This window comes from Vidua chalybeata, chromosome 1 (genome assembly GCF_026979565.1).
Source record: "Vidua chalybeata isolate OUT-0048 chromosome 1, bVidCha1 merged haplotype, whole genome shotgun sequence".
NCBI classification, from domain to species: Eukaryota; Metazoa; Chordata; class Aves; order Passeriformes; family Viduidae; genus Vidua; species Vidua chalybeata.
Window position 1 is genome coordinate 131,002,436 of NC_071530.1, and position 27,755 is coordinate 131,030,190.

General features: G+C 43.0%; 2 protein-coding genes and 1 non-coding gene across 3 annotated transcripts in view; 1 reads left to right on the top strand and 2 right to left on the bottom strand.

The window, feature by feature from the left end:
* Positions 1-12,777, top strand: part of MATN2 (matrilin 2) — a 61,602-nt gene extending 48,825 nt beyond the window's left edge. Inside the window, exons 22-27 of the mRNA XM_053935395.1 lie at positions 1,489-1,902; positions 4,376-4,528; positions 8,526-8,597; positions 9,115-9,219; positions 9,464-9,559; positions 12,445-12,777. Coding sequence (XP_053791370.1) covers positions 1,489-1,902; positions 4,376-4,528; positions 8,526-8,597; positions 9,115-9,219; positions 9,464-9,559; positions 12,445-12,497 — 893 coding nt within the window. The 3' untranslated portion in view covers positions 12,498-12,777. The remainder of the gene's footprint in view (positions 1-1,488; positions 1,903-4,375; positions 4,529-8,525; positions 8,598-9,114; positions 9,220-9,463; positions 9,560-12,444) is intronic.
* Positions 12,778-14,194: 1,417 nt separating this feature from the next.
* RPL30 (ribosomal protein L30) lies at positions 14,195-18,044 on the bottom strand. The gene is made up of 5 exons (XM_053935403.1): positions 17,946-18,044; positions 17,807-17,857; positions 16,785-16,930; positions 15,567-15,697; positions 14,195-14,363 (listed from the first exon to the last, which is right to left on the bottom strand). Exons 2-5 carry the CDS (start codon positions 17,825-17,827, stop codon positions 14,314-14,316), a joined length of 348 nt encoding a protein of 115 aa, XP_053791378.1. The 5' UTR covers positions 17,828-17,857; positions 17,946-18,044; the 3' UTR covers positions 14,195-14,313.
* LOC128801877 (small nucleolar RNA SNORA72) lies at positions 14,571-14,705 on the bottom strand. Its single transcript, XR_008435269.1, has one exon. It is a non-coding gene; the product is annotated as a small nucleolar RNA SNORA72 (small nucleolar RNA).
* Positions 18,045-27,755: the final 9,711 nt, after the last annotated feature.

The following is a 27,755-nucleotide window of genomic DNA, read 5'->3' on the forward strand; positions in this document are numbered from 1 at the left end:
ATTTATTCTGCCAAAAAGGGATGCCTTAGTTGAGGAGACTGTGATTACCAAAAGAACGGTAACAGTCCTAACTGACACCATGAACCATGAACTGCTGCCCTTTCTTGACTTGTGCAGTAGTATTGATATGTATATTCATTGCATTACCATGCAGTAGTAGTATATGTGTATTCATTGTATTTTCATCACCTTATTACATGTGAGGTGTCTTTTCCTCAGATGACTGCAGAAAGGAGTTCTTGAGCAGTTTTAAAATAGATATTTTCTAAGAAGAAAAGTCCAGGCTTTAAAGCTGAAAATTCCTGTTTCGTACTTTGACTTGGTAACAAACATCTCCAGTAATTTCTGCAGAGTAATTTTTGCTGCACAGTTCTCTTTTATGTAGTGCTTAAAGCATTCTCCCTGTACAAAGATCAGAGATGAGTGGAGGTCAAAGTTTATTTGGTCCAGACTAAGAAGCAAATCTTACATTCCTTAGTATAGCATATTTTCCCTGGAAGCTACATTGATCCAATTGGAACTGAATACCTCTGCAGCTAGTCTTTGCACAAAGCACAGTAATCTCTGCCTGCTGAAGGCAATTCCTTTCCAGAATAAAAAAAAAAAAAAACAAAACAAAACAAAAAAAAACCCAAACAAACAAAAAAAAAACCACACACAAAAAAAAACAAAAAAAAAAAAAAAAAAAAAAAAAAAAAACACCATACCAAACAACCCACCTGGTAGAAGCAGTCTGCAGCTTGGAAGACATTCTCCAATCTCTAAATTCCCTAACCTCATTATTGACACCCAGTGCCTACCAACTACTCTGATTTTTACATGTGCATTTACCAAAAAGTAGGGGAAGTAACAAATTTTACAAATTTGCTGATCTTCTGACAAACTCCCAGCTCTAATGGTTAAACCAGAAAAGATTAATTGCAGCAATATATATATCTTCTAATTACATAATTGGTAGACACAAGCATAAAATCCCTTATCTAGCCAATTCTCATCCTCGCAATAATTAATTTTTTTAAAACTATTTTATAACTCCTGCAACAGAAATTCAGCTTCAATGATTCTCTTCCATGTCTCTCAGTCCTGACAAATTTGATAAATGCAAAGTTAGCATACAGTCTTATCTCTGGAAGAAAATGATGGCAACTCTGTCTATGTGCTAGCTATATGTTCTTCAGTTCTCTCCACTTAATTCTAAACATTTGCTGATTTTTGCTGCATTTTAAAGAATTGTAGTATTCTGCAAAGCAGAATATGTCTCAGTAAATATTCACTGTGGTTATAACTTTGTAAAATTCTCAGTCATAGGCCCACACTTAGCTTTTGACACGAGCTGTACACGACATCTTCAGACACATTGGCACAGTAGGACAAGCCAGGAACAGGCTACTTTAGATGATCCCTGAATTTTTTCCAGGGTATCCGGATCACTTTCCCAGCCTTGTGGGGGTTTCTCTTGATCTGTACACTCTGTTGCTCATTTCACAGGATGCACTGAAGGCCCAATTGACCTGGTGTTTGTAATTGATGGATCAAAAAGTCTTGGAGAGGAAAATTTTGAAATTGTAAAACAATTTGTCTCAGGAATCTTGGATACACTTGAGATTTCACCCAAAGCTGCTCGAGTTGGTTTGCTTCAGTACTCCACTGAGGTTCGTACAGAGTTTACATTAAGGCAGTTCAGCTCAGCCAAAGACATGAAGAAAGCTGTGTCACAAATGAAATACATGGGCCGAGGTTCCATGACAGGACTGGCGCTGAGGCAAATGTCTGAGAGAAGCTTCACAGAGGCAGAAGGAGCAAGACCATTTTCAGCAAATGTCCCTCGAATCTCCATTGTGTTTACGGATGGACGGGCTCAGGATGAAGTCTCTGAGTGGGCTACCAGAGCAAAGCAACGTGGTAAGTAGAGATATTTTTGGTGTCTCATTCTAAAAGGCAAATAGTGTTAGGAATAAGACGTAGTACCAGTTTGGATGTGCTAATCTAGAGGTGTTTGCCAAAGCAGTCTGGCCAGTACAGTGACAGTGACCACTGTCCTGCACATCAGATCTTTTTGTTCACAAGGGCCTTTGCTGCCTGCCATGTGCATCATCCCCACAGCAGGACTCATGGGGAGTGCCTCACCACAGACAGTGGTGCCACCCACCTGGCATGCCCTGAGTGCCCTGAACGTATCCTCTAAGGGTAGACATTTGATACAGAGACTTGGGAACACCATCAAAAATTCTAGGAAAACAATAAAAGAAGCTGTCTCTTCAAAATACAGCAATCTATTCTTGTGAGAAATACTACAGTAATAATTTGCTATATTTTTGTTTATAGGGCATATTCTTTATTTTTAACCAGTTTTATAGTACTAATGGTGTTCTGGAAGGAAGATGACTCTTTTGGAAAGAATATAACTGTAGTGCTGTCTATCTTACTGTTTCTACATGCCTATATGCTGAAATGTGACTGAAAACTGGTGATTTTTAATTTCTAATATGTTTGGGTAGACATCCATCCTTTAGAACACCTGTACCACAAATCAGAATCTTTTCATCTGTTTAGCAGAGTGAACTGAAAATTTTAAAAACTTGCCAAGAAAAGAATCTCTTTTTTCTTTGCTAATTTTTTTTTTAATGAGAAACTGCGTTAAGAACCATGGCTGATGGGCTGCAACACAGAGAAAATAGCCAGACTTCAAAAGATTTTGGCCATTTTTTTTCTGTGCTTGTTTTATTGATTTGACATATTAATCAGAATTTGATACATGATTAGTAGAGCATTGATCAGGTCGATGCCTCTCTGTAAGGAGAAAAGGGAAAAACATCCAAGGATATGAGAAGGGCACGTGCTAACAAGAGTGCCATTACAATGAAAGATATGGTGATCTTAAAATTACTTTAAAAACCCTGAACATTTACAGGCTTACTGGTGAAATGAAACTACATGGAGGATTTACAGAAGAAGGAAAGAAGCACAAACCAACTTCCTTACTTGCTGAATGAAACCTCAGCTCTGGACTGCTTACACTGACTGCAATGTTACAAGCCAAACCCACTCCCTGTGTAATTGCAGCATAACCAATAGAGTAATGCTCAATATGAAATGGACCTTGAATACTTTATCACTGATATCCCCAAGTCTTTAAATAGCAATAACTTCAGCATGACTGGTGCATTCATTCAATTGAATTAGCTTCTGGTAAACACTTTCCTTTCCTGGCTAAAGTGCAATGGTAGGCAGATTAATGAAGAAAAGTAAGGAGATGTTAAAAGTTAAAAACTTGGAAAATGCATACTTTGTGGTATTATCAGGCCCATGATTCTTCAGCAAAAAGGTTAAAAGTTGCAATTCAGTGAGTGTGCAGCAGTTATCACCTCATGTTAAATAATGATATCAAACCTCCTCATCTCAAGTTTTATCTGAAACCAACCAGAGAAGGCAGCTTCTTCTCTTGAATCATGTAAGAGCTGTGAAGCTCATAGCTGTACTATGAATCACAAAATCAGTACTTGCTGTGGACACTTTCTAAGCCAGAACTGATATAAGGAGAAATGTTGTATCAGATCATATGCTCATGAACATAAAAACATATCTGCTGACACAGAGATTACTGAAGATCTCTATGTTTTGTAGTTATTGCTTGTTTAAAATTTATCTGGTGAGAGGGCTCTGAACCACTTCCTCCTTCCCTGCTTCCAGAGTTAAGAAAACTACACATCCTCACTTACCTTCTCCCTAGTACCTCTGCTGTGGAAATACTTGTCCTGAGCATCCCTGTTGTAAGGCTTTTTCTTTCCTAGCCCCATAAAGTTCTTGTTTTCCCATTCTTACCCTCCTATGTGGGCCTTCCAGCCTGTTAGTACCCCTTAGAGAGCAAGAATCAAGTTCAATTGTGCTCTGAGGATTTCAATGAAACACTTACGTATTTTTCTGAAAAATTACTGCCATCTTTCAGGATTCTGCCCCATTTGCTAATATTTAACAGGTTTTCCCATCAACCCAGTAATCAGCTGTATTGCATATACCCTACAGACACACACAAACCAGGGACTTGTAGTGCAGTTGTGAGGCTGAACTGTGTGATTCTCTTGCATTGTTTGTAATACTCTTTCTGGGACCATTTACTATCAGTAGTGGCCAGGCAAGTGTCATCTCTTTAACACAAAAACTGTATATCAAATTACAGCAAACAAGAGAGTTTCTGCAAATCTCCCAGTAACTAAAGCACTAAAGCATATTAAGCCTCTTCACTGATTTTAAAGTTACATATAATATACATTTCTTGGGCTCTCTCTTTCTCTCTTGTTTTCCTTTCATGGATGAACAAGTGCTTAGAATTAGAACTGCTGAAATAATAAGTATGTGCAATTTCTTTTTAATCCAGGTATAATCATCTATGCCATTGGAATAGGAAAAGCAATTGAGGAAGAACTGCTGGAAATTGCATCTGAGCCATCATATAAACATCTCTTCTATGCTGAGGATTTCACAGCTCTGGAGGACATAAGTGAAGAGCTAAGAGCCCAAATCTGTGAAGGTAACAAAATCCCATTTTCCTTGAGATGGAAGTGAATGCTTTCAGGTGTTTTGCTTTTTGGATTTTTCTGCCCTTTAATACATGAAGAATATATACTGTTAATCCATCACTGAGTAAATGTATTGTAATTATCTTCCCTTTATTTTCATGAAGGTTGCATAAGATGTACAATTCTATGCCTTGAAGAATCAATTGCTTCTTCTCTTTTCTATCTCTAAGGTTGAGTCAGCCATGAATTGAACCCCACTCCAGCAAATAAACATGATCTATTTCATTAGGAATGTGGGAAAATAATCATGGATTTGTAATATCTTAATGAGAATTAAAAAAAAAAAAAATCCTAAGACCAGCAGCAAAAACCTAAACCACAGCAAAATAAATTGTCAAGAGCTGTTGTGTGTATTTATAGACTAAAAATAGTTCATTGAACATACATTCACAGCTACAAAGAGTGGATTTCAGTTATGCATAAGCTCTGAGTTTTGTTACACAATATGAAAGGTTTGTTTCAGAAAGCACCCTTCTTTGTTCTGGAACAAACAGCTTGTATATAAACATTACCAGATGAAGTTTTGTAAGAGGAAGGGGGAATCTGAGCTGAGATGAAAGCTATGGAGCCAGGGAAAGGACAGCAAGTCTCTCCCACTCATACATTCCCAAGACTCAGTATTTTTTTGTACATTCAAACTGGTACCTGAAGCAAAATTCAGAAACAACATATGGAATGATGTTAGCTGTAAGACTAGAATTGTGCAAGATTATTTAATTTTCACTAGATTTTTTTCTGGCTGGTTTTCTTGGAATTAAATGCAAACAGATTTTGCCCTTTTTTTTTTTTCTTTTACATTATTGTATAAAATAAGCTGCAGGACATTTCTTTATACAGATCTCAAGAAAGAATTTGTAAAAAAGACTTTAAGGATGTTTCTTAGCTTGCGTACTCTTTGTCCTTCAGTCCTAAGAGGTCCTAGTTTCATCTTTCTGAAATACTAAATACTATAATAATATAAAACCAAGTCAGTTCAATTAACCTTATTAGGCAGATAATCTTCCAATGACAGCATGTCATCTTAAAAGCTTTTGGAGAAGGCAAACCCAAAACTATCTGGCAGCCAGAACAATAATTCTCACTCATTAGCAAACCCCAGTACAATAACTCTCACTGACCAGCAAACCCCAGAGCTCAGTGATGGAAACGCATCCTTCAGGTACCCACAACAGTGGTTAGCAACCACAATTTTTTTTTCTCCTTTTAACTGCATTATTTACAATATGAAAAAATAAGTAAATCCTGCCCCTTTGTGGCAGTTTCATGTCTACACCTCCAGTAACTGGGCAGCACTGGTGCTTCAGCTTCTGTCCTCCCCCTCTCTCAACAACAGGCAATGAATGCCTCACACCTGTGAACTGAGGACTGACCCAGCCTTGTTTTTCTGGACACTCCAGGACTACCTATTACTCATCAACTCACTCCACCAGAAATTCTGCCTCCAAACCCGTTACACAATCTAAATGTTCTTTTTTTAATTCCTTCTGTTGTATACAGTGCAATTTTTCTCCTCTGCAATAGCAATGACTTTTATCTTTACTCCAGCTTTGGTCCTTAGCTGAGGTCTGCTGAGGCTCCACCTTGTAAGGACAGGAAGAGATCCTGTCCTCATGGACTCCACTGAAAGAGCCTCTCATCCCTAATCCCAGCTGTAGATGCACCGCCTGTTTCCAACTAATGTAGAAGTCCTCCAAATGTTTTTTTTGGGGGGGGTTAGGCTTTTTTTTATTCTGCAAGAAAGCATCTGCCTTGTAAAATAGCTGCTGATTACTATTAATTATTCTTGATGACTAGTAGTAAAGGCAAAAATAGGAGTTTTTTTTTTTCCTCTTGCCTCTTATTAAAAGGCATTCAGTCAGAAGGTTCCCATTCACTGCCTTGGTTAATTTTAATTTCTCATCTGACTGGAAGCACTAACAAGGCTCCAGCAATGTCATACATACTCAGTATGATTGCACCTTCAGTCCTGAGCATGTGCATTATGGGAGCTTTTAATTACATGGTCATATACTATTTTTGTCACAAGACCCCAGCCCTGATCAGATAACAGTACTCAGCAGCCAGCTGGTTAACATTCTGTTCTCCTTCCAAATTGTGGATCGTTATCAGTTCAGCAAATATTTAGACAATGCTTTTGATGAGACTTTTCCAGAGTCTCCTCCTAACAAATTAATTGTGTTTTATTACAAAACAGAACACTAAAAACGAACATCCAACTTCAGCATTGTTCCCCAACAGATTTATTCATTGCACTGACTTTACCAAGGGATTCAGGGTGATCAGCCTCTGTCACTATTTATGTGTTTATTCAGCTTCACAGAGGCAATGAGATCAGAAATCTCAGAGCTCCAACTAGTTTCTGAAGCCTGAAGAGGAGTTTCTTAAATGCCCAATTCCTATTCCAAACTGGAGACTTCCTGCCACACCTCTACCAGTGCATCTGTCATTTTCTGTCCCTAATTACGTGTCCATACCAGCCCAGTGTCCAAAGCTCAAACATTTCAGGTCAGTTCCTCTGCCCTTCTTAAACAACCCTCTCATTAGCTTGCAGCTCCTGAGCAACTTCTTGAGCAAGTCGTGACCCAGGGTCAAACACTCAAGATTCATCTTACCTGCTCCAGCTCTCCTACAACAGACATCTTCACTATCATTGTTCCCACTTGATCATTCTTCAGCTAGGCTCTGCTTCTCGTTTGTTTAATTCCCTTGTGATCTTATCCCACATCTCTCTGCCCTGAACTCTTCTCCAAAATCTGAGTTCCTTCTAGCAGCTGGTTCCCATGCAGACTGAGATATCTATACCTGTATCTCTATATAAATATTGTAGTTCTGCTGCCTGATCTCTGGACTTCTTATTCAACTCATCTGCTCTTCCCTGATATTCATGCTCAGTAAGTCCAACCTCCACTCAAAAGGGCCTCATCTCCTCCCCAGTGCAACTTAGCACAGCTGTATATTATTATGCATCTGTCAAAACTGACTAAACCAGCAGGGACCCCAATAGTTATAGCAAACCTGTATGTCACAGAAGCATCTTCCACCTCCCTACTGCATCAGGAAAGTTTACACTGTCATCTTTTACTCCCATGCATTCACTTCCAGGGAAGGAGCTCTAGGTTCCAGAGGAGGGGATGTGTCCCAGATGCTCCATCACCCTGGCATGATCAGTCACCTGGTGCAGTTGTTAAATACCTGCTCTTAGCTCCCCTGGGCCATGGGGGGCTCCGGAGTCAGTGGAGGACGAAGTGTTCATTTCCTAGCGAAGGACCAGTCCTACGGAACCGCAGCTGTCTCCACTCTGCCCTCTGGGGGCAAGAAAGGGGCAGGGCACACAATGGCTGAGGTTCTGCCTCGCAACAGGTTTTGTTTCCTCTCAATTTCTTGACTAAAAAGTTCGGGGTGTGGACTCTGAAATAAATCCTTACATTTTAAAGGCCGTGCTTCATGAATTAGAAATGTGTATTTTTGCTTACAACTGCAGTGTATCAAATAGACTCTGCTGCACCCTTCTTACCTAAAAACTCCCAACTCCCTGATCAGTATTTCCCATTATAAAGAAGAAAACTGAAGGACAGGAAGAAACTTTTTCTTTCTCCAAGCAATATTATTATTCAGTTCACCCCAAAGGATAATGAATGATAATGAAACATGAAAGAATTTTCACTATGGGACACAAAGTAGATTGCTGTCATTTCAGACTGCTTCATTACTAAATAATCACTTCTGGTTTTGGAGGAGTTCTTCTGATAGTCTGAGTTGAAGGGCAAATTGTGGAGTTTCCATCAACACTGGACCTCTTCTAAATAGCACAGGTATGAGGCATTCTCCGTGTGTTAGGAGAGACAAATATCAAGCTACTGGCAAGAAACATCTCCAATTCTAGAGAATGTGAACATTTTTATTGCTCCTTTTGTGATACCATTTCCTTTGGAAATTTCTATCTACCAGCCTTGAAAGAGTCACCTCACCAGCAGGATGCATCATCTGGGAGGCTTCATAAGACTGGTCCACAGCCTTCAGGTTGGCTGTTTTAACTCAAGTGTCCTCTCCTGCTGCCTTTTCATGCTGCCTTCTGTAGAGAACTCTCACAATTCAGCTAAAATGGTTTATCCCATGTCCCTGCCTCCTCGCCCCTCCGAGTCACCCTGCAATGTGAAAAATGGAGATTCACTGTAACAAAGCATGGCTGCATGCTTCTTACATCATCTGAATGAAATACTTCATGGGGAAGCTTGTATTTCAACACTGTGCTTCACACTTTAAGCATGTTCAGCTTTCAATCACTTCTGTTTCTCACAGGAACATTGACAATTCCCTTTCAGTTCTGCAACCCACAACTTATATCATGTATAAAGTAAATACAGCCTAACAGCCTGGTTCCTTCTTATCTTTGTATCGCTAATCCTTTCCTTGAATGATCCTTACTGCAATTAGTGAGATTACTTACTAATTAGGGAGAACTCAGCGCATGTGAGTAGAAAAAAAAAATTATAATTTAGTGGGTCTGATTTTTAGAATTTTGGGGGGTTTCCTGCAGGACCTGAATCAACCACAATAGCCATCACAGATGTCATTGACTGTCCACATCTTGCAGTACACCACAAGTATCTTTTTGAAGACAGTCACATCCACTCAACAACAGGTAATCGGGTTCCCTTTGTTTAGAATAACCCAGACTGTTCTTTGAACATACAGGACTACACACTGTATACTATTTTCCAGTACCAACAGAATGTGCCTCAGGGCGTTCCTGAGGATGTTGACCTGTTTTGAGAACAGGAAGCTTTATTAAACCTGCTCTGCATTTATAATGCCCTGTCCATTCCTCCCCATCCTCTTCAATTTATTCAGCATTTAGTCTATACTTAAGTGTTTCTGTTTTTCAGCAAAAGCCTCAAAAGATAATGACCAGTGCAAATGTGAAAACCTTGTGACATTCCAGAACTATGCAACCAATGAAGTAAGAAAACTCACCCAGCGATATATCCTTTCTGAGTAACTGTTTCTTACAGGTAAGTTAAGAAAGGCAGGTTAAAAAAACTGGTTTTGCATCAAGTCTAATCTGCCTCCATAGCTAAAATCAGTTTATTGTAAAGAAAATCTAAACTACGTAATAGTTAGTTTCCAAGGAGTAAGGCCTTTAACTTTTAATCTGCTTCTCCTTCATAGAAGGGACCAAAATATTAACAAGGATCTTGAACTTTAATAACCCCTTACAGTAAACACCTTAAGGAACAGCAAAGAAACAACTGGTTAAATTCAAGACTAACATGCTTTGCTTTGGGTTACTTCTTCAGATGCTATTGAAATAGCATTTACTGGCTACAGGTGTCAGAGGACAGGAGATGTTTCCCTGCTGAACTCCTTGGTAAAGCACCATATGCAGTGAGTCATTTAAAACCATACTCTAGATGAAATCAGAGGACTCAGGTTTGCTTAATCTTGCATTAAAAGAAATGTAGATAAAAGCAAAGTGCAGATCACTACCTTCTGCCATCCAGTTAGTCTATTTCAAGGGAGCTGCTACTGCAGGAGCCTTTACGCTGCCTGCAATGTCCACATCTCAAGAAACAGCAGTGAAATGGCAATACAACTCATCATGCACTATTTATGCAGCAAATTCCTGTTTTCATCATGAAAGCTGCTTCTGGTCAAATAAACACTAAGAAAACATCATCTACTTGAGTTGTGTAACCGTGTGCAAGAGCAGTAAGCACTTATTCTCTGCACAGAAGAGTGCAGTGATACCAACAGCTCATCACTTTGTGCTTCCTAGACAGGAACAGCTTCAGACTGTGAACAGTCTGTCCAGAGGGAGGCAAGCAGAGCCCTAAGTGGCTGGTAACCTTATGCAGAACATTGCCTACCAGTTCAGACCTTCCCTGCAGCAGCCAGCAATCCCTCATCTTCCCAAGGGAATCCTTTGGCAGACACTTTAAGGAATTATGTTCTAATCACTTGATTAAGTTATGCCATGCAAAGCACATTTCATAAAGGAGGAGAAAGCCATCATGTACGGTTATTGCCAGGTGTTTCAAATGCTCATCAACATACATACTCCTCTGATGGGACTTCTTCAAACAACTTTGAAGAAAAATTTCTAGGTAATTTCCCATGTCCTTATGTGTTATATGACATGCAGCATTCCAACCTGCATGCTGACAAGGAGACCAATTCTTGCCCCTCCAGAAGCTCTTTACTGCAGTCTCCTGCAACTGAGCTGTGAGGAACTCTGAGCTTACTCAGAATCAAGAACTTAGTTACTAAGCTTAGAACCTTAGCAACATGTGCTTTTTTGCTTTACCATTTGAGCAGGCAACCCTGTGATTTTTACTCCAATGGTTCAAGGTGATGGAAAACCTGTCAACACTGACCCAGAGACTAGGAATTTTGTAGGAACAGTGCTAAGCACTTCCTCAGAGCACTGTGCAGCCACTGCTTCGAAGAGTATGAACCATGCAGTTTCCTCTTTATTGCAAACCTCATTTCTCTGCCTTATTGCAAGAGCAGCTCAGGTATGAGGTGATACACTAGTCCTTGGAACTGCAGACTGCTGGCTAGTCCTCATCCAGAGGTCTGGAGACTAAGGGAGGGACAACTGGCTGCAAAACTAGCTCCAGTTACACAATACAAATTTAGAGGGACCAGTCCATACTGTTTGGTGTCCAGCTACATTCACTTCTATCAGTAAGTTGAGTGCAGTTTCACTGTTTCAACTTTGCCTTTGTCAACACTTGAGAAATATGGCTGTTGAAGAAAATGCAGTTCACATGGTGCTCCTATGCACAGAGTAACCTTGCCACAGCAGACAAATGAGAAATTACCAAACCCAATGTCCAGGCAAACTAGACACCCACAGAAGCAGGATACCCACCCTGGTTCCTTACTAGCAAGAGATTTTCCTGCTGACAGTGGGGGGGAACAGTACACATGGCTGTTCAAGAGGAAAAATTCTATTTGCCTGTGTGCCCTAAAAAATCCCTAACAGCAATGTGTCAAAGATCCCAATTTATATGCCCAGTTCTCCATCCTCCCTTGTGTAAGACCTTAAAATGTTGAAATCAAGACTCTAATCAAACAAGCAAGGAGTGGGGTGCAGCAAATTCATCCTTGTGAAGTAGATCTCAGTGCCTTCAGATCTCGCTTGATGCTAGGCCTCTTCTTCCTCTCAGCTTCCCATGGCTGCAGCATTTCCATGGCACTCAGAGAGAGGGACTTAAGTAAACAGTACTGGTCCAACCTCTTCATGCAGGAGACAAAATTCCTGCCAACTGAAAGTGCTTATCAGGAAAGGGATGCTGTACACTACTTTGCACTGCTACAGCTTCTTACTGTAAATGGAACCAGCCCTAGATCCCATGGAGTTTGTTGTGCTCTATTCCACATTTGTCTGGGAAGCACTGTGAACTGTCTGGGAAGCACTGTCACAACTGTGGACAGAACAGATCATAAGGAGCAGACATTCTTACTGGGGTCTCAGAGCCCCATAGTTCTATAATCTACTGTTAGTTACGTGCAGTTTTCCATATGATTAAGTAAAACATTTTTTAAACAGCATTAACTAGATAAATATTTACCTTCCCTTTAAAATAGAGAAAAGCAATCCATTTTTAGAACCAGCCTTTTTAATAAGCTACTGTCTGAACTCCATGACAAGGTATGCCTGTTAAGGAATGGGGCTTCACACAGCGTTCTCAAGTCAGCTGATCAAATCAGAACAAGAAAATACAGGGGAATATTGTATGAGACACTACTGGGAGTCAAAGAGGAGAAAAAACAGAATGTTTATGGACCATAGCAATCAGGTAGCTGACTTTTTATATTAATGCATCCTATCAGTAGCTCTCTTTCCTTAACTGTTATCTACTGGAAGAAATTACAAAGAGAATGGAAGACTTGGAAAACAGACTAAAATACTGATCAGAATTTTAAGTGTATGCTACACTGTATATTTATACATACAAACTTGTCAGAGCTGTTTTCTTAAACTGTTTCAAAGTAAAATAACATTTTTGTGTCTGAAGTTGAAAAGAATATCTGGATCCTTGCATTTACATGCCATGTGTTTGCATTGATTGCAGATAAGAAATGTTGAAAATTTTATATAAACAATTTAGTAAGTGGCAGAAATTCTAATCAAGCAGAACAACTGAAATAAGCTATGCAAAATAATAAAATGCTGTTATTTTTTGAAATGAAACCTCTATGTTTTAAAGTATTTTTAGGGTATGAATTTATTTGACTTGCTTTTCCGTATTTCCTTCCTCCACCCCTAGTAATTTAAGCACAGTTTGTGTGTATATATATAGTTCTATGTATAGACATACACAGAACAAGTGAGACAGCATTCACAGCCATGGGCTTGACTTGGATTCTTACAAGAAGAGTTACTACTGGAATCAGTAGGAAGTAAATATATAGTTACACATTTGTGTTTAAACTGTGATGGAATTAAATTATCAAAGTGGGAAGTCCACTGGATTATCAGGGCATCACAACTTGAAGTTTCAAAAAATTTTCCTTATCGTGTCCAGACTACCCAACTTCTCCCTGCTGTCCTTCGGTCAGTATTCACTGACTCTCTAACTTTCCTGAATGCAAATATATTAATTCTGAAAGTATTACTTGGTCAATTCATCTAGCTGCACACCTGTTAAATACTAAAACACAAACAAAACCAGCAAACTGCTTCTATTCTGGCCACCTGAAGTGTTTTCCCTTGACTGCAACTCATCCAGATTTGTGGTTTAATAGGTAAATACACCAGCACTTCCTCCTTTGCTCTGACACACCTCAGAGTTTGCCTCTTGTCTCCAAATGGAAACACCAAACTTCATTCACTTTATAACAGAAGTAGTTGCAGCAAAACTTAAGTGATTAAGTGATCTCAGACAAGCTGGTGAATGTGCATGGACATAAAACAGCAAGCTCTGAAAGATACCTTGTGCTTTGGCATACTTTAGAATTCTGCAAGGTTACAGGTACATTCTGATTTTCATTAGGTGTTTGCTTGTACCATGTCAGAAAATCATTAGCACCTCAATTAACAATCCCTAGTAATAAGGAACATCCTGCAGTCATGGTCTCAAACAAAACAGGCACAAATCTCTAAGATACTGACATTCTCAGCAATTGTGACTTGAGAACACCAGCTCATCTGTCTCCAGTATCTTCAGAAAACTAAAAAAAAAGGTTACTGATTTAAAAACAACTTTGTGAAGTTAACTGGTATCTTACTGAAAGTGTATGTTACACATCTAGAAGCTATATCCTGATTGTCCTTTTACAGATATGTACTCTTAGAAGGCAAAGACAAAGGGACTAATGCACATTAGTACTGGATTCACTTGGTAAGAACAGTGTGAAATATTTCATGTAAATCTTTAGGGCTCCCCACCAACATCCCAAATTTACTACTGTCCCTTACATTATGCCTGTATTTGTGTTAGCACTCCAAAAGCAAACACTAAGGAAGCCCCAGCCTGCTGGGATTTGGCACCATACTTGTCATGATCAAGCCTTCCTTCACTTACCTCTTAAGATCCACAATGCCTACGGAAAGAAAGGCAATTTTTGCCATGTGAAGGTTATTTCTAACAGAACAAGAAGCACAGCAGTGGTAATGAATCTTCATTTATATAGTTTGTTCCCTAAAACCAACAAAGGTATAATACAAATTTTTCTTTAAAAGAGATCTGTAACCAGTTTTATTGTAGAAATAACACCTCTACAGCATTTACTTCTCACTGGTTTGTTCTGGCATGCTTCTAATGATGTCAGAGTCACCTGTAAAACAAAAATGTATTGTTACAAGAGGACCCACAGGAAGATGATTTTTAGGAATAAAACTAAGAAAAAAAACCCCACCCATAAAATCACCACTGTGATTCTAGATAGTCTGCTTAGGAAAAAAACCAAATAATTTTGGTTATATTGGTAAGAATACCTGTAACTGTTTTTCTTATCCAAATACAGTATTTACAGTAATTATGCACCTGTCACTAGCATTTACAAAGCCAGGACTAAAACAACAATCTAGTCCTGGAGGACACAATGCATAGTTTTACTATAGCGAATGTCTAGCCTCCCCTGATCACAGAAATATCAGGACAGCGAGAATATTCGCATTGGCAGCTGCAGAGCATTAGGACTGACTTGTAGCCCCCACCCCACCCAAAACCAACCTGAAAGTGACATTTGGAAAATTAAGTTTACAGCTACTATTTGAATACAAGCAAGCTAAATAAAGTTTCCTGAAGCAGTAGGAAATTCAAATCTTTGTGACTTGGGGAACAGTTGGTGTAAGTTATTAGAGAAATCATTAAACATATGTGTATGCATTCTGGTCAACAAACAGAACACGGGATTCATTCTTCGCTTAAAACATTCTGGGAAATCACCTACTTAGCATTCTATATAAGGAATCTGAGCAACTCTCTGGGTCAAAGACTGTTACCAAACCATAGTAATTACATACAAACAGTTTTAAAATGAAGTGTTGAATGTAATTTTCATTCCCTTGATGAATATCCACCTGCCTATTGATTATTTTTCTATATATTATTCTGGGAAGTAGGACAAGTCACAATTCTTTGTCTCAGATTAAAAACAGTCCAACAGGGCTGTTGTAAACAGTATGTTGTGCAAGCTCATGTCCTAGCTGATGGGTTCAGAAACAGGTCCCATATAGTCCCAGACACTGAAACCTCCCTACAGACTGACAAGCAGACAAAATGCTCACAGGGCTCAGCATTAACAGTTATGTGCAAGAGAAGCAGAAGTCCTTCCAGGTTCTAAGAACCTAGGACTCACAAAAGAAGAACAGGATCCTGGTCAGAGAAAATTTTAAGTGTTAAACCTGACAGAAAAAGGCAGTGAGTAGTGTGTCATCACTCCTGCTCATTCCTTGCTCAGTGCTGCTACTCACAGGAGAAGGGAGGATCCACAGACTCCTCCTCATTTGGCCCCCATACTGCAGGAGGGAATTACCTGGGTCAATGATGGCCAGTGTGCACACTCTGTAGTATTTTCCACATGCTGTGCCCAACTCAATGTTGTTCCCACTATAATGATGGACACCAGTCTTGGCAAGCATAGCGTAGTACTCAATCTCTGATTTTCTGAAATCCAAAAATTGGCTGTTATCAGGACCACAAACAATTCTGACCAACTGCAATACAGAGAGAGCAGCTTTAACTCCTACCACACTTAAACCTTAAGACCCTTAACTTTTCGGTCCCACCCAGAGAAACGCAGCTGTTTCTTGTGAGGCAGCATCATTCCACACTTGTGGCTCAGGAACCTTTACTGAGATGTCTGCTGAAGGTTTGTAAAAACAAACCCTTCAGGCTGCTCCTACACAGGCTCATTTCTACACGGCAGAAGAATTCGGCACTCGCAGACCTCTGAAAGGCCTTTTTTATGTGCCAAAGTGCATAAACTAAGAGAGTTAATGTTGATGGCCAGTGGTATCCAGATGCTGAACAGAGACAGTTGTTGCAGCTGAGAAAAGAACTGTGTATTTTAATTTAAAACAGAAAGTCCATCTATGCTGCCCTCTCTTCTAACTTCGTCTAGGAGAGTCTAGAAGTCAATACTGTTTCCTAAGCATTTTCAGATCCCCACTCATATTGGGGATTGCTGCCCACTTCAACAGTCCTGCTATTTCTCAAGTATCTAATTACTGGGTTTTGCATTTACATTTTCTTGAGCCTGTCAATATCCCTCAACAACAAAAAGGGCCCAGGTATTCAATGAGGAAAACATCAAGATATTAGTACAAATTACATTCTCAAAAAAGCAGTTTCACTGCCCAGGACCCCAGATTTATAACAAACTTTGGCAAATTTTGTGTGCTTCAAATACTTTAAATCTCTTATCAGTTTTCCTAGCTATAAAATTATTTTCCAATACACTAATTGGGAAAAACATAGGAATTCAGTCCCATTACACTCTTAGTGTGAAAAGCTTCCAGTACTTTCTCTAGTGCAAACTCCTTGAATTAGAAAGCCAGAAAAACACCAGGAAGCATGTCAGCACTTCTAGACTTTAAATCATTACACAGCAAACTACCAAACAAATTTCAGAGCACTCTAGAACATGCCAGCAAAGCCCTCTGTATGAAGTCTCTGGAGCAATCAGCATGAAGCACACACCACCTTTGTACAAAGAACCCGTCTCAGAATTGTTTTTCCCACATCTGCTTACCTCAAAGCAGGACAGTTGTTGGCGAGGATGACCAACTTGGCTTTGCCCTGACGAATCATTTTCAGGGTCTGTTTGTACCCAAGCACATATTTGCCACTTTTCATAACCAGCTGAAGCCTGGAGTTGATGGACTCCAGAGACTTTTTCTGAAAAAGATGTAGAAAAGCATTATTGTGTTACTTCATACTTTTCAAAACAATGGAGAAGACAATAGAAAAATTTCAAATATATGCATTTTTCATAATCTCCCTATAATCTGAAACATGGACTAGGAAGGCCAGTCAGTTACCTGAGTATAAGAAAGCCTATGAACCGGGGCATAGCTGATACTGTGCTTTCACAAGTTCAGAAAGTTCTTTCTTACCCCCACATCTCTCATTAGGAAAATACATCTCAAAGCACCGTTGCTGCTAGCTACATAGATCAGCGACATCTGCGTGTATCTGACAAGTTCTTGTCAAGCTCAGCTAGTCAAGGCCAAGTACACACCACTTCTGCCTTGCAAATCTAAGCCAGGTTTAGAGTCTGTCTCTCCCCAGGGCGCACACTGACATTACATGGGGCAGCAGAAAGAAGTAACTCTGCGCGATATCGAACTGATATTACAACAGGGCAGCGTGATGCTCATAACAACAGGTTAGGCGTATTTGACCGAGAAACCCGGATCTGTCAGAGCCACTCTAAGAGAAAGGCCAGAACATGGCACGAAAAGAAAAACATGAACTCCACCCGCACCAGGACCTCGGCACCACCTCTCCCTTCCTGCAGCCATCTCAGGAGCTCTGCAAGCACCCCGGGACATAGCACGGGAGGATTCGGAGGACACCGAGCGCAGCGGGAGGCGGCCGAGGGGCGCGGCCAGTGTCAGGAGGGCACGGTCCGAGCTCTGAGGACCGCGCCCAGGGGCCCCCCAGCACCCCCGGCCGCCAACCCAGGCCACGCCGGGGTCCCCCCGCCGCACCACGGCGCTGCCCGGACGCTCCGCCACCACGTGCGCCCGGCGCGGCCCCGCTCTCACTCACCGTCTTCTTCGCGGCCACCATGCTGCTGCCTCACGCGGGGTCGGGCGGTACCTGGAACACAGGGGGATGGAGGGGAGCGGTCAGAACCCGGCAGCAGCGCCCGCAGCGGCCCCCGCGCCCCCGGCCCGGCCCCGCTCACCGCAGACGCGCCGCCAAGATGGCCGGGCCGCCAGAAAGGAGCGAGCTCCCAGCAAGCACCGCGCGAAGCCCGCGGCGGCTCTCGCGAGACCCGCGCGCACCCCACCCCGCCCCACGGCTGCCAACGCGCCCGAACCACGGCGGCGGCCCCGGGCGGGGCGGGGCCTTGTCCGGCGTGGGCGGGGCCACACCGGACGGGGGCGGGTCATGAGCCCATGTGGGCGGAGCCTGGCTGAACGAGGGACGGGGCCCGGCGGCGTGTGGGCGGGGCTTGGGCGAGGGGCGGGCCCGGCTGCGGGGCTGGCTCCGTCGGGGTGCCGGCTCCGCCCTTTCCATCCCCGCTGCTTCCCCCGTTCCACGCAGGGGCTTTGAGCACACGCTGCACATCACAGCCTCGCGGAAGGCTTCAGGTGCTGATGCGGCAAGAGCCGTAGGGGCCTGAGCCTCCCATCGTGGAATCACGGAATGGCCTGGATTGCTAGGCACCTTGAAGCAGTCCTAGTTCCAGCCTCGCTGCCATGCCATCTTCTGCTAGACCAGGTTGCTCAGAGCCCCACTCCACCTGGCCTTGAATACCTCACAGGGTTGGGGGGCATCTATAGCACTTGTACCAGTGTCTTCACCACCCTCACAGTAAAGGGCTTCTTCCCAATATCTAATGTAAACCTACTCTCTGTTTGAAGCCATTCGCCTTTCTCCTGTCACTAGCAGTACATGCTCTTGTAAAAAAAAGTCTCTGTCCATCTTTCCTGTGGGTTCCCTTCAGATACTGGAAGGCCACAATCAGGCCATCCCAAAGCCTTATCTTTTCCAGACTGAACCATCCCAATTCTCTCAGCCTTTCCTCCTAGCTCCACCCCTCTAATCATCTTGATGGCTTCCCCTGGACTCGGTCTGACTGGTCTATGTCCTTCCTGTGCTGGGGACTCCAGAGCTGAGCACTTCAGGTGCGGTGTCACCAGGACGGTGTCCCTGGGACTGTCACTTCTGACACAGAGCTGATGGGGAAAACTACGGGATGGAGAAAATAAATCTCTTGGGCACCTCAAGGCAGCAGCACAGGGGACACGTGGTGGTCTGCCCGTGTCCCCGCTGTCTGCACAGTGCACCCCGCCTCGCTAAAGCCGCAGCGCCCGCTCTCTGTCCTGCACGGCAGCCCCTGGCAGGCCTCAGCTCCGCATGACTGGCCTGTCCCGACGGGATACAGCCCCGGGACGGGGCCGAGCCCGAGCAGACAGGTTTTTTGCACGAAACCAGCCACTGAGCTTGGGAACAGACTTGGGCCGGACTCTGCCTGTTAGCAGGTTCAGCTTTGGGCGCCCTCAGTGCAGCTCCCGGGTTTGCCGGGGCGATGGCTCTGCACTCCCACCAGCCGTGCAGTGCCCTTAGCCCGTCCCCAAGCTGCTCAGTCCCTGGCTGTGCCGGAGGGACAGTGCAGGGAAACTTCCTCCTGCCCCCCGTGCACTCTGGAAACCAACAGCTTGAAAACGACCTCTCTGAGCACACACGCACGGCATTGTCTGGGACCAGGGCCGCGACATGAGACTCCCATTTTCAGGCCGAGGACATTTGTTCTCGATCCCACAGTGCTGTCCATCCTAGAAGAAGCACCCCGGGCTGGCGCCGGGAGGAGCAGAGAGCAGCAGCAGCTCAGCTGGCGCCTGCAGGGATGAGCAGTGTGGATGTTCTGCGTGTGAGTTTCGGAGATTGCTTGTGACATCCCCCTAGAGGATGCTCAGGGATCCAGCCACAGGACATAGTCTGTAAAGGGATAGAAATGGGGTTTGCTGCTGGTGTGACTTTATTCCCTTAAGACACTGCACCAAAAAGGCATCCCAGCGTGCACAATTCTTATGAAATTACAGAGCTAGCATAGGAGCTTTGCTAGACTCTCCCAAGGTAGCACAAGCATGGGAAAGTGTTGGGCTTGTTGGCCTTAGGAAGTGTGATGCATTTATCGATATGGAATATGGAGCAACAAACTAAAAAGCCAAGACAAAACATGTTGCATTCAGTTACTCTAGTATGCTTGTAATATTATATTAATAGCTATTATTTCAAGTAAGGGAAATAATTTATAGCAATATACTGCTATGCCCTTCTCCTGGTATGACTACCTCCATGGTAACTTTTTCTGATGTATGATCAGACCTAACCAAAATATTTCCAACAGGATAACCTTCTCAGTGACAGGCAGCCTCTGGCCAAAATGCAAACCATCATCCCAATCATGTTTTCCTGAGTAACAACCTTGGGTTTTGACAGATCAGTTTAAGCATCTAAATTAATATCTAAAGTAACACTGAGATAAAGGTATCTTGGAAAAAATGTTACCAAACTTAAGTGTTAAGTGGAACTGAAATATCACAAGTGAAACTCTGACATTGGTCCATATCTAAAGGTAAAGTTCTCTGGGAATAATGTCACTGTTAAGCACATAAATGATACATGTAGTATATAAATAATAATATAAAAATGGTACATTTTGATGTGTCTCTATAGTCCAATATTTTTAATTGAAAAAAAAATTTCTATTCCTTTACAGAGTATGATTAAATCAATTTTGAAGTATACTTGAAACTTTTCTTTGGCAACTGAAAAGTAAACTCCATTCTATGTCTCTTTCTCCTCCTGCTCCTCTTTTTGTCCTTGTCCCAGCCCTCAGGTGCATTGCTGTTATTCCCCATCAAACTGTGACTTTGCTTTTCACTCTTTGTACTTTTACTCGGTTGGTTATGATCGGGTGAAACATTCATCTTTCGTTCTTGTTGAAATTACTGGCAAGGGAGTAATGGCTCAGTGGGCCTTGTGAAGTGCTCCATGCCATTCCATTGGACTATTCCAGGTTTTATGTCACCTTGCAAGATGTGGGAGCCATGCATGGCTCCGGGAGAGGGAGCTGTTTCCAAGGATGCCCTTGGAGCCTCTGCTCACATTAGGAGAGAACAACTTTCCTTAGCCATTTATAAAACTAGTTCTTTCTAGTAATGTGCTTTTTAAAAATCTCTGCATTTCCAAAGGAACTTTCTGATAGACACTTTTGGCATTGGACCCCAAATTCTGTCCCTAAATCTAGGTGGAATAAGGATTGGGTTGGGGGTGATGGGAATACAGGTAGAAATGGGCACTATTGTCTCTCAGCCCCCAGATCTCCCTTCTGTGAAGGCCTCTCCTGGGAGTCCATGGCCCATAAAATGTCCTTTATAAAGACAAAGGGCCAGTCCAAATCAGATGAAAATTACACTAGAAGAAAGAAAAGGCTATGGCCCCACTAAAATTCCTTAAACATTATTATACAGCCACTGTTTTGTTAAAAACAGCAGCTGGAAGTGCATGGGCCTTCACAGCAGCTGTTTGAGCATTAAGGAATGGGGGAAGACACATCAGGCACTCAGGCACCCTCAGGGATCTTAAGTTCCCCTCCACAACGAGGCTGTGATACAGCAGAAATAGAGGAAAGGCAGGGAAGCAGCAGACAGTGTCTCTATCTCCAAGAAACAAGTCTCCAGGTGGAGCGACCCAGGGAGCAGCTGGCAGCCCCAGGAAAAGCAGTGCTACTTCTCCCAGCACCAACAGCAGGCACTGTGGTCTCATCCAGCCCCCCTGCCTGCCCCACTGTGCTGAGCCAGGGAGGTCAGCTCCTTCTCAGGCTGAGCCAGGTGTTACTCTGGCTCTGGGGCTCTGCGGGCTGGGGCTCAGTTTGGCAGTGGAGATGAGCGTGCAGGGAATGCAGAGTACTTGGGGAAAGCAGGACCACTCCTCACCCTGGCATAACTCTGTGCTTGCCTGATGAGAAGGCAGGAGCAGGGTTTCTAAAAGAGAGGGAGAACTTAATCCAGAGAGCAGTGGTCTTGAAGTTCTTTCACCACTTTTCCCCACTAAAATGCTGACAAGGTTGTGTAAGAAAGCACCAGTTAGAGCTATGAAGAGAAGAGTGAGAGCACTACGAGAAAAGTCAGTGGTGGAACACTGACCTATCCCAAAAATAAGAAAGCAACTTCATTTTGGGTGAATGAAACCAACTCAGTGTATCTAAAAAAGAAAAGTAAGGGTGATGCCTTGTTGGGATTAATTAAAAACAGAGGCCAGACAAAATTAAGGGTATAAAAAGCAGTTATATTTATTGAAGGGCTTTCAGGTACATTTAGGGTCGACAGGACCCCCCCAGGGGCTACACCCAAAAAATGGACAACTGGTCACAGGTTTTCATACTTTTACAAGTTTGGTCCATTTGTATATTGGAAGTTAATCTTCCAATTACAGCTTCAGGTAATGAAGTCATTTACCCCAAGTTTGCTCCCCCCACAACTCACTTTTGTTTAATATTTCTTGGGGCCTGAGACAGATTCCCAGGCCTAGAGAGGAATTGTTTTGTCTGACCAAAATGGGAAGACAGTAGCTGACACTCTATATGGAGTCTAGAGTTATACACTAAAGAATTGCAGGATTATGAATATATGAAAAATATAAAAGCTAAAATCCTAAAGCATCAATGGAATCTCCTGCTGCAGCACTGACACCAATACCAGTGTATCAGCAAACAAGCCGTGGTGGCAGGGTTACACATACCTGGGGACAGACAAGCAAGTTCAGGGAGCTGGCCAGGATCACCTGTGAGGTCTCTTGCAGCAGTTTGGCTGCAAGGAATCAGCACTGGACATAGTGCATATGTGGGTTCATCCAAGCAGCATGCCTTTCTGCAGAGAATCCCAAAGCAACTTCTTCTCTGTCTTATAGAGCCCCAAGCACTGCACAAATGCAGTGGTAATAATATCATCAGTTTTTCTCATTACTCATTGGAAAATCCAGTGAGCAGTAAAATGAGGTACTAAGAAAACAGGTATGTATGCTAATTATGTGTGCTGTTGTAGACAGTGTATAGTTAACTGAGAGAAAAGGTTGGAAAGAAGAGAAGAATGAGAAAAAAAACATTCTGAAGTCTGAAAAATGAGCAGTACATGGGCACCCTATGGTACAGTCTGGGATGGATCATTCTGTTAAATTCTCTGAACTTCTGAGGTCTTTATAAAGCTGAAGTGGCAGCACTGCTGATCCTCAGAGAAAGTGGGGATCACTCTGGCATCCAGGGATGCAGAGGAACATCTGAAGCTGTATCCCTGTTTAGCCCCTTCCCCCGAGTGTCAGTAGGCATTGTGTAGAACTCAGCACTTGCTCCTTGTCAGAGGTGCCAGGTGCCTGAGATGGTAACAGGTCACCAGGAAAGCTCCAGTAAATGTGTGGTGTGACTGGGGGGATTTCAAATTGTAACCTCTGCTAAAGCCAACCCTTCAGGTGCCACAGGTCACATGCTAACCCTGAATGATGAGATTCAATTCAAAAAAGAAGACTGATCTTCTGACAAGCTAGGTTTATGTTGGAGTCCAGAACATCTCTTTGGCTGCTCTGGATGCCTCAAGACCCTGGCAGGGTGCTCAGGGATCTTGGCAACAAGTCAAAAAACACCTGTGGCTTCAATTTTAGCCCATGGGAGAGGCTGCCAACCTTGTATGAGGAATTACAAGCCAAAAGGGATCAAGTAGTGTAATAAGGGAATTGGTACAGGGTGAAAAAAAAGTAGAATTTTGGGGTTTTTAGAATGTACTTCAGGGATAGAAGATGGAGGAATCTGGGCGTGCCCTAACCTTTTCTTCCTTCTTCTTGTCCTCCATGTCTCGGTGTGATGGTGACACTTTTCTATTGGTCTAGGATAGGGACACACTGTCCAACATAGATTTTAGGTATTGGTGCGGGAACTGTAAACGTGGTACACGTAATTTTGGGTATATAATGTGGGAGACACCTGGGGCTCGCAGCAGACTGCCATGGCTTCTGTACTAGCCGGACCTTGGCAGGTCACAGAGAAAATCTTCTAGATAAGAAGAAATAAACAGCCTTGAAAACTCAGCTTCACAGCTTCAAGACCTCTTCTTTGTCTGCCAGGCTAGGGAAAAAGGACTTTCACACTGTTGGGGTCTTGCCAACCCGACCCCGACAGGTTTATATCTTTATTTTACCAATATGAACAGAACATACTTTTTTAATAGGATGAAAATATGCAAAAAAAACCCAGTCCTGCTTTAATTTATAGTCTGGTCAAATCTCTGCACAATTACACAACAATGTTGCATGAACACCTGCAGCCATTATTCTCTAGTTTTGCACATCAGGGCTATTAGAAGTGACAGATTGTGTTCTCTGATAGTCATTGCAGTTACAGCAAATGCAAACATGTTCATCTGATTTTCACAGGGTTGTGCACTGAACAACTGTATTGTCAGGCAGACAAATGCAGCTCTTTGTTTCAGATTACTGGGAATTTAGAATCCCAGTAAGGCACAGGTTCACTAGATCTGAATTAAAACCTTTCTTCAGCCACCCTTGAAGCAGCTTTACTATGAGAAAGGAAGGAAAGAAAGAAAGGAGTTGTAGAGGAAAATGGGTTGAGTGCAGAAAGGTTATCTCATTAGGGAACAGGGAAAAATCTGAGGTTAAATACTGTCTGTTGTGAATACCTGGATATCTGCAGACCTGAACAGATTTTTCAGCCAGTAAAAGCATGTTAAGAAGTATGTGTATATGTACATACATAAATATATACATACATTTTTATACCTATATGTGTAACCAGCTTAAATCCAGTGCCAGTACAATGGGAAACTGCATTTTCTAAGGGCCAAATTGTGCAGAAATCTAAAGATTTCTAAAGACAGTAATCATTTTGATGAGAAAATCTTCAGATTGCCTCCTTTCCAGGAAATTAGGCATGTACTAGGAGCTAAGTTTCAAGGTTGTTGCTATCCCAGGCCAAACAAAAATAGCTGTTTCAGAAGGCAGCTCTCTGCAGTTCATAAATCAGCATTACAGAACAGCCTTCAGTGGACCTACAAATATTTGGATCATGAAACATTTGGCTTGAATTACTTGACAAAATAAACAATCTAGAATATTTTATTGCTTGTTTAGGTACTGGTCGTTCTGTACCCAAAGAGCTGAGAAAAGAAGTCATCAAAAAGAAAACTCTTGATTAACATAATGTTTTGAAAAATCATTTTGATTTGGAAAGTCACAGGATTTGGGACTATCAGAAAATAGATATAAATTTAATTGCTGTAGTAGGAAAAATATCTAAAATACTCAGAAATCTTAACAGCTAGTGAGCTCTGGAATGAGTGCAATAAATTTGCTCATATAGTACTGGCCTGGAGAACTTAAAAATTATCAGGGCCTTAGAGAAATCTTCATGGAGTTTGCTTTTGGAAGTGTATTGCTGATTGTGTATAAGAGGTCAAAGGTTGCTTTACCTCTGGATATGCAGCTATCCCTGAATACTCATAGTTTACATTTAATTTTAATTTCCCAATTTGTATTCCTGAATAAAAGAAATAGTTCAATATAATTGTTTAGTTTATTTGCTCTTAAAGGTTTGGGGGTGTTTTTTAGCTACTTTGGTACTGTCTTCAGTTGGGGCAGTACCAGGGTGGTTTGGATTAGAGGCAGAGAGTCTGTGGAGAGGTGCCCTGCCAAGGGGAAGGGATGGAAAACCTACCAAGGATTTTCATCTGCCAATATCATGCTGCAGCCACTGTATCATTTGCATTAATTTCTTCGGGACTCTGTACAAGGTCTGTACAAGCCTGTGCTCCCAGAAGGTAGGACAGTGGCAGAGAGGCAGCGTGTAGTTATCCCGGGGAGATGTGTTTGTGCTGAGTGCTCTGCAGAGGGCACACGTTGTCCAGGGCTGGCCTGGCTGTGGCAATCCAGCCAAAATGCTGAGGTGAAGCCCTGTCCCGGCGTGGCCCTGCCTGTGTCCAGCTCCAGCACTGGCTCTGTTATGTCCAGTCTTCCTGCTCAAAAGATGCAACTTCTCCTTCACGCAGGAAGAGGGAAGACCATGACATTGTTAATTAGCGTTTGTTGGAGTTACCTGCCAAATGGCCCTTGGGTTCTCATTTCTAGTTCTGTATCCTATCCAAGGCCTGTTTAAAGAACATGGAGAACAGAGCACCCCCGGTGAGCCTTGCTGCCAATACACGCTGACTCGTGCTCCCTCTCTCTGGCCTTGTAAACCTTGAATTCCTTTCTCTGCTATATCAGTAAGCTGGATGGTAGGTGCACTCTGCACAGCTCACCCTTTGGTTACGACAGGCTGGGAAGCAGGTACAAAGCTCCGCAGACGAGAGAATGAACTGAATGTAGCCTTCCTTTTTTTATTTTCCTCAGTGTTTGATGTTTCCAAGTGTTTAATGAGTCTGTCCTGGTGGCCCATCCTCCTTACTTTGTTCTGTGAAAGATCACAGAAGAAAGGTGGGATATCAAGTATGTTTCCTGGCATGTCAGGCTTCCTCAGTTCATGTCAGTACTCCTTCACAGTCACAGACACTTCTGTTTCCTACTTGTGGCAGCAGAGCAGTGGGATGCCTGGGTGTCTTCACCTGTGCTGTACAGGAAATCCTGTAGTGTAGGGAACTGACCTCACTCCCACTGCAGCAGTCAGGATTTCACACCAGCAGCATGAATGTCAAATATTTCTGAAATTAATTTTTAAGTTGCTAAGCCCTTTATTGCACTTCTGCTTTTGTTGTCGCAGAGCAACACGTTTTGCTAATCCTAAAGTTACCAGCATTTCAGTGTCTAGTGTTGCATAGTAATCTTATATATAGCCACATAGAAATCTATAGAGCCTACAGTGGATTTTTTTCTGTTGTTTTTTTAAAAGCATCCTGAAAATGAATTCAAATTGAGGAAGCAGAAACTATTGCGGAAATTATTGGAGTTATTGCTACTGCTCTACCTTGGCCATGGAACATCACAAACCCTGGACAAATGTACAAATACAATGATTTGTCTGAATAAATTTCTGGGTGGACAAAACAAGTTCATTTGGAAGGACACGTGATTAGTCTAAATTTGACAAAATCAAATTATGTCTTGGGTGCAATAAATACATTATCTGCTTATGCAAGCAGATGTGTGGCAAAGATTCTTCATTCTTACTCTGGGAAGTTTTTAGGCCACCTCAGCTTTCCTGGACATCTGTTGATTTGCCTATATGCAAATATAAAATATTATCTTCATTTTACCTTTCAGGCCGATGGTAAGGATGCTACAGGTGGCCGCTGAACCCAGAGGACTCTGTGGATTCCTTTTTGCCTCCGAGTTGCTGAGAACCCAGGGGTCTGTCCCCGCTCAGTCCCACGGGTGCAGCTGTTCCTGTGTGCAGGGAGGGCTGGCAGCGGGGCTGCGGCTCCTGTGTGTGTACGAGCACAACCCCGGGATGCCCAAACCATACACAGTCTGTGCAGATCACCCAGCTCTGCTGCTCCTCTCCCCGGGTCCGGTCTGGGGTTCCCTACAGACACCCCACACCCTCAGTCTCAGGTTCACAAGCTCAGCCACATTCACGGATCGCCAAACATCGGCGTGGCCTCCAGGTCCGTCTAATACCTCTGCCCAGACCTGGACCCTTTTTCCCGGGCTACGGGTCTCCTCTACTCGATGCTATCGTGGCTCAAAGCCTGCTAGCGAGGTTTACGAGCACACCCCAGGATTAAACTCTGGGGCACACGGACCTGCAGTCCCTTCCCGCCTGCTGCCACTCACACCTTGTGGCACCCTGACCCAGCGCAGAAATCCGCCCCGGGGCAGGTGGCCAGGGCTGAGCGGCGGGGGAGGCTCCATCGCCGGGGCCGCCCCCCCGGCTCCGCAGGTCGGTGCTGCCCGGTGGCCGCGCCAGCCGCGCCTCGCCGCGCTCCGACCCGACCCGACCCGGCCGTCGGGAGCGGCCGCAGAGCCCGCCGGCCCCGCCATGGGC

What these genes read in the sequence shown, in the direction of transcription:
- RPL30 (XM_053935403.1), bottom strand. Translation starts at nt 17,827, where the DNA reads ATGGTGGCCGCGAAGAAGACG. An exon ending in TGGTGGCCGCGAAGAAGACG is followed by an intron (nt 16,931 to 17,806) that starts GTGAGTGAGAGC and finishes CATCTTTTTCAG; the next exon opens with AAAAAGTCTCTGGAGTCCAT. An exon ending in AACAACTGTCCTGCTTTGAG is followed by an intron (nt 15,698 to 16,784) that starts GTAAGCAGATGT and finishes TTTGGATTTCAG; the next exon opens with AAAATCAGAGATTGAGTACT.